The sequence below is a fragment of the Cornus florida genome, unplaced genomic scaffold (assembly GCF_030987335.1).
Source record: "Cornus florida cultivar Cherokee Brave unplaced genomic scaffold, ASM3098733v1 CherokeeBrave_3.0.0_Hap2_Chr05, whole genome shotgun sequence".
NCBI lineage: Eukaryota > Viridiplantae > Streptophyta > Magnoliopsida > Cornales > Cornaceae > Cornus > Cornus florida.
Genome location: NW_026775575.1, coordinates 49,886,336 through 49,893,806, shown reverse-complemented (window position 1 = coordinate 49,893,806; position 7,471 = coordinate 49,886,336). Strand labels below are relative to the sequence as shown.

The following is a 7,471-nucleotide window of genomic DNA, read 5'->3' as shown; positions in this document are numbered from 1 at the left end:
GTCGGTTGCAAATGTGAGATTGATTTAGATTTTAGGATTTGATTCTTAAAAATCTATGTATCTTCATCATTTATCATTAAATTAGCAATAAATTATTTGACCTTAATTAACAATTCAGACATAAAAGTTAGACTTTGGATTAGTGGGGGAGTTGTTTGACTTGATAAAAAATAAATAAATAAATAATAGTTGGGGTAAATAAATGGAGTACTTAATTTGAAAAAGAAAGCATACGTGCCCAGTTGACAGAGTAGTCAAGATTTGTTCTTTCTTTTTTTTTTTCTTTTTTTTTTTTTTTTTATTAGCAAAAAAAACTCAAATCGGAGTCTCAACTAATCTTTTGGGAGATTAATGAGATACCACCATTAAGTAACAAAGTATTTGATTGACTGTCAAAATCAACGTAAAATACTAATTAATTTTTTAAGTAAAATAAAATTAAAACGAGATTATTTGTAGAATGAAGGTATTTTTAAATAATTATGCTATTTGTGTTGAGTTGTAACATTGCAATACACCTCAAAAGTTGTCGGTCCCTAGTTACAATGTTGTGACCATGGTTCGCCGTATGTCTGATACACGACGTATCAACTAATACGTGATCTTTTTTTAAGTTTTATACGTAATTCGAATAGACCAATTTACACTGACTTTGTTCAAGCCCGTTACACCGCAATCACTACCGATATCGCTACTGTGACCGATACTGTAAGCCATGATTGTAATGTAAATATACTTTTCATTACTCAAAAACATTTTAGTTTATCCATCTTTAACTCAAACGAGAAATTAACCCTCCTCAAGTTACTTTCTGTCTCTCAGAATTTCTGAACCCATTATATAAATTGGAAATTTTGAACTTTGGCTGATGTAGAGCAAGTCTCTAAAGTCGATTTCAATGAAATCTATAAGGTGGTGTTGTGACATAAAAGTTGAAATTTTCAAGTTTTAAACTTAATTCAATTTTTTTTATTAATTTTTAAATTTTAAGTATTTAACATTTAGTAATAAGTCAAATCACGGTCACTAAATTTTTTTATCTCATTTTAAGTAAGAATTAATTATTTTAAATGATATTTGGACGGTTACTTAATCGATTAAGTAACATACTTGTAAATTCATAATTTTTATTAATTTTTAAATTTTAAGTATTTAACATTTAGTAATAAGTGAAAGCACGGTCACTAAAATTTTTATCTCATTTTAAGTAAGAATTAATTATTTTAAATGATATTTAGACCGTTACTTAATCGATTAAGTAGCATACTTGTAAATTCATAATTTTTATTAATTTTTAAATTTTAAGTATTTAACATTTAGTAATAAGTGAAATCACGGTCACTAAAAATTTCATCTCGTTTTAAGGGAAAATTAATTATTTTAAATAATACCAACGGGCAGTAGCCTAACAATATCAACCCGTAACTAGGAAAAAAAAATTTATTTAAAATGATATTTAGTCCGTTACTTAATTGATTAAACACTTTTAATTCTTTCATAACTAACTGTTGAATTGGATTGACAAACAACACTTATTTAACTTTAGGAAAATATATAAGTTCAAACTTAGAAAAATGTAAACTTTCATTTCTACGACCCTCAACGATGACAATTTGTTTATATATATATATATATATATATATATATATATATATCTCGAAGAACTTTTGAAAGAGCAAAATTATTGGTATTTTTCATCTAATTTCTTTGCCCTGGAACAGATTGACTTCCCCAAAATTATTGGTGTTTTTCATCTGATTTCTTTGCTTTGGAACGAATTGACTTCCTAAACCAACATAATTTTTAAGATGTTTTTAAGGGTTGAAAATCAAGAAGTACGGCTATTTTTACGAAGTCCGATGACACTCTAGGGATATTTTATTAATAAATATCTACAGAGTAATATTTTATAAATACGTCTATAATTTAAAAATATTATTTATTTATTTAAACACTTGATTGACACATTTCAAACACTTGATCAATTATCCACTCTCCAATACAAGCTTTATATAATATAAACATATAACAATACTATAACAAAACTAACAATATTATATGTCAGACTTCTTATGTATATACCGAGTATAATATTACATAGGATATTCGCATAGCTTTTTTAAAATATATATATATATATATATATATATATATATATATATATATAACATTTTATAATTGTCTTATTTAATAAAATTATAAATAATAATTTATATTTATATTAGTCATGTATTCCACTTTCTTAAGATTTGACGTATATCATACTACCGTTTTGCATTGTGTTTCATAGCAATTAGGTTAAGCACTTGCTGGTTTGGACAAAACTTTTCCTATATTTATGAGTAATTAATATTTGTGCGAAAATGATTTTATCATTGAAACTCAGTCCACAAAATATTTTTTTTTTTTTTTTTTTGGGTCCTTGAGTGCCACATATATCACCTCTTATATTAGAAACTAAATTTATTGAAAGCAAATTAACATTATGAAGTTTAAAATCCACGTTCATGGAAAAATAAAGTAGATTAATGCATGGATGGACCATATTATAAATGAATTTAATATATTAATTGGCAGGGGTCAGCTTTGAAAACAAGGTGTCGCAATGGATTGACGAACTGTCACTCTTTTTGCCCTCTAATTTGGTACTAGGTACAATATTAAATTATTAATGCATGGCAACATAATTTAGTTAGGTCAATTTACGTAATAAAAGCTTCAAAGATATGATGGTAATGGCAGGAATTCGGAAGGTAGATCTTTGAAATCTTGTTTTTGAATGACACTTTTAATTTAAATAGTATATATGTTATGGAGTTGATACACGTACTATATAATAATAATAATAATAAATAATAATTACTTGATGAAAGACAGAGGGCAACGGCTTCAGTACCACACCTCTCTCTCTCTCTCTCAAAAAAAAATAAAAAATAAATATATATATATATGGGGGGAGAGGAGTGTACAACTTGTAAAAAATTATAAACTGCACCCATAAATTTTTTTTTTTTTTTATAAAAATAATAATAATTATGTCTTTTCCTTCTTACTCTTATTCTTTTTAAAATTTCTTTGGATTGTTTATTAAAAAAAATTGTATTTCCTTTATTCAATCAAAACTTAACTTTTTGCCTTCAAAATTCTCTCAAATTTTTTCTTTTTATTTATTTTTTCTTTTTTCTTTTTCTTGCACTCATGTATAAGTTATATGGAGTAACCGTCTTTCCTCTCTTCTTATTCATTTTTTATTCATTTATTCTTTAAATTTATTCTAAAAATTTAAGACATGTTGCAATCCTTTTCTATTTTGGGTTTTCATTGGTAAAGAAAACACAATTAACTTATTGTAACACCCCTCCCCAACCCAACCCAAAGAAACCAAATCATGGCACTGCCCCTCTATATAAGGTTGCAAGGGTTTGTTGGTGTCAAATAGACCGTGAAAAGAGATGCAAGTTGGGCAAGCCCACCCCAGCCCGGTCCCAACCTAAAATCAATCCAAAGTCGGGTTGGGTTGGGCTAGCCCAATGTCACCCTAGATATGGGCTTTCAAGTAATCCAAATCCAAATTTTTTCGGACTCGGGTTGACCCATTCAACCCTTTTTTTTTTCCTTTCAAATATGTAAATTACATCTCAATTTGAAAACTTTAATTTTTTTTTTTTCTCACGAACCCGTTGATATTATAACTTAAATATTCAATTATTAATTTTTGTGTGCTTCTAATTTTCATTAATACAACAAAAATAAAACTTATCTTATTTTAATTTTATTTTTTCAAACAAATATGCAGTTTCCTCAGCTTGAAAATCAAATATATATATTTTTTTTCCAGAAAAATTTAGTTTTCAATTCATTGATCCTGCCATTTTTTCTCTTTGAATTTCTTTAACATTGCAAAGACCATCTATATATCACCTGAACTTTTAAAAGAAAAGAAAAAAGAAAATAATTCTCTGACAATTTTCATTCACACCATGATTTGTAAAATATATATCAGAAACTAAAAAGCAATAAGATGCAGCCGCTTGGAAGCCAAGAAGGCCATACATTCCTAGGACCTATTTGGCTTGATAATAATTTAATTTGAAGGTTTTTTTAAAAAATAAAAAATAAAAAAGATTTGGAAGTTAAATATATATATATATATATATATATATATAGGGTTTTGGGTTGGGCAACATGGTAACCCAGCCCGATTTGTGAATTTTAAAGTCCAAGTTTCAAAATTTTGGGTTGGGTTTGAGTGGAAATGGGTTACCCAGCCTAAATTGCACACTAAAAAGCTGAAATAGAAAGTGTGAGAGAGACAAATTAAAGCTTGGAGGCTTGATAACTTGCTATCTCCGTTTTCTTTACACAGTGAAACCCGGTGTTCACGGATTTTTACCATACATGTAAATTATATGCCGAACTATGTAAACTTTTGTATATCATGTTATGCATGATTTTACATTTTCTGTCATGATTGTGTTTGTGATTCGTCCGGGTCTGTACGTTGCACATTAAAAAACAATAATAATAATAGACAACCATATTCCAAGCCTCAGAGTGAGGCAAATGAAATGGGACATCCATTGCACAACAAACATCTTTATAAATTAATTTCTCACATTGTCATGATATATATATATATATATATATATATATATATAGTGATAAGAAAATATAATGAATTAACTAGCTAGTTAGTGACGAGAGAGAGGGAAGCCAATCCCATGTCGATTGGTAGGGAAGGCAACAAACAAGAGGCTGCAAACAACACCAACGCCAATAGGCAATTTCGCAAGGAAGTCCTTAGCCTCCTCAGACGGCACCGGAAAGAAGCACTTCACAACATTCTGATCAAACAAAGCAACCGCCGCGAAAACCAGCATCGACATGAACCCATGGAAGAAATCAGCGAACCTAAGCCTATACTTGGCTGCCTCCTCGGGTGGAATGGCCATGACCGAGCCATCCATAACCCACAAGCCCCGGAACGTGGCCAGCCCGTACCGGACCTTCCCTCGCTCGTCTCTGAAGCTGTCCGTCAAGCACAGGAGGAAGCACGAGAGGCCGCAGAAGCCGAGGAGGGCGAGAGTCTTGGATTGGCTTTGCGGGGAGTGGCATTGGCCTTGGTTTGTGAAGATGGGCGATAGGATTTGGAATGCCATGACTGAACCGGAGGGGAGATGATTGGACAAGTGGGCTGTTCCTTTAAAGGCCTTTCTAAGGGCTTTCACTGTTAGTTTCTTCCTTGGTTTTGCAGTTTTTGTTTGTGTAGGTTCATCTTCCAAGAGGGGTTGTTGCTCTTCTTCTAGAGCCATCCCTATGGAAGCTAAGGTGTCTATTTTTCTGCTAACTTAGAATCAATCCACCCGCTAGTCACTTTAGAATATTCTACTATTGTTCGCAAACTCTAGATACACGTAATCTTCTGCAAACCACTTTAAAAGCTTGTTTAACTTCACAAATTGGGTTGATCAACAAATATGTTGTACTTGTGTGTGTAAGAGAGAGGGAGAGAAGTGGGAGAGGGAATAGCCAAATCTAAGAAGAGTCTCAACTTAATAAGGAATTAATTTGTTTGAGGAGTTGGTTTTTGTTTTTATACATTGAAGTTGCATTGTAAAGGCTAATGTAACAGTTGGAAAACTAACTCGTGCATGGTGAAAATAAAGGCTTAATTTGTGTAGTTATTTACTGCAAATAGGGAGTTTCATTAGGTAACGTTTGGTTGTAGTTACTTGTTAGGGTGCTTCAGAACAGCTAGTGAATGGGAGAGTTAACAGAATTTCTTGACAATTTGGAGTTGTTATTGGTTAGTATATGTTAAAGCATTGTTAAATAGGTGGTTAATTAGGTTTACCGCTCTTGTATGATCTCATATATATTCACTTCAAGTCTTGTCATGTTAATTTACGTATTTATTTATTATTTTAAAAAAGAAGAGTAATAGTTTAACACATCTACCAGGGTTAAATTAGTCCAAAAATTAGTTAACCTACATTTAGGTGGTACAACTATATATGTTTATAACATAGTAATTTGCTTATGTTGATAGTAATTTGCTTATGTTGATGAACCAATAACTGAAACCTATGTAACTCCATATATGCCTATGATCGAAGGAGACAAATTTAATTACCAGAAGTTGCAGAGGTTCTAATTAAAATTCAGCCGATGATCGAAGGACGAATAACAAGGCGAAGACCAAAAACACCATGAAGACGGTGATTGTGATGATATAATTCCAATAAAGCTCTTTGAAATACTCGGAAGCTCAAACTCTCAGATATATATATTCGGATTGTAGGTTTACAATCAATGATAAAAAATCGACGTTCAATCGAAACTTAATCATCAATCCACGCTCAATTGTTTAGGGTTTTCTCGTGAAGAAGACTATGGAGTTCTCTTCTTGAGTGATTTTCGCTCACGGGTTTTTTGAAGGAAAAAACGTGAGTCATGTGCCTTATAAATTTAATTTAAATTAGGAAATTAGACATTAATTAAACACGTTAATTAATCGCAGTAAATAAAAAAGAAAATATGGTAAATATGAAGTTTTCTTTTAAAAATTTATTTGAAACTAATATTTAGTTTTTAATATAAAATTTAGTTTCAAAAATAAAATTTTTACTTTTTTACAAGGTTTAAAGTTTAAATGCAGTAAATAATCATTTTTGTTATAGTGAAGGTTGGAGTCAAATAATTTTTTTCTGTTCTTTTTCTTTTAACTAGTATACCAATATAAGAAGCAACATTTCAATTTACATAGCTGAGGTTGGATAGCATGGAGAAGGATTTGATATATGCAATTTTACTTCTACGTACAAAGAGATTGTTTTTCTTTTCAAATCCGAAGTAACATTACTTCTTGTGCCAGTGGTCCACTATGTCTTGTAAAATCTTTTTCTTCTCTCTAACTAATCAAAAACTTAGTTATAAAGGATTTCATTTTCTCCTCGTCGGAGCCCTACCAGAGACCTCCCACTTAGTCGGCCGGAGCATTGAATAGCCATTGCTAAGAGTTGGGAAATGATTCTCTGATTGATAATTTCGCTATTGGATTATGCAAACCCCAATCCTGCAGTTTAGATTTAGTCACGTCATCATTTCAAGTGAATTTTTTTTTTTTAAAAAAAAAATTAAATTTAAGTAATAAAGTTGAATAAAAGGATGACGTGATTGAATCTAAATCACAACATTAAGCGTGCATAATTTAATACAAACGATTCTCAAGATACCTCTAATACGGGAGCAAGGACTAGTTGATTTGGCAATGGGCTCTCACTAGCCATGCTGCATGGTCTTGTTTTGATTTGGGTCCAATTCCTTTGTTGGGCCACTTCTTTGAGTTGCTACCCCATGCTCCTTGTTTGTATGGGTTGGCCTCTCTTTTTCCTCTGTACATTTTACTAAATATATTATATACTTGCTTGATTTTTCGACAAAAAAAAAAAAAGAAAAGGTTCCCAGTACT

The 7,471-nt window shown here is 30.8% G+C and overlaps 1 protein-coding gene across 1 annotated transcript; it reads right to left on the bottom strand.

Moving 5' to 3' along the window:
• Nucleotides 1-4,691: 4,691 nt before the first annotated feature.
• On the bottom strand, nt 4,692-5,312 carry LOC132309260 (protein DMP7). Its single transcript, XM_059807581.1, has one exon. The coding sequence runs from the start codon at nt 5,310-5,312 to the stop codon at nt 4,692-4,694; it is 621 nt and encodes a 206-aa protein (XP_059663564.1).
• Nucleotides 5,313-7,471: the final 2,159 nt, after the last annotated feature.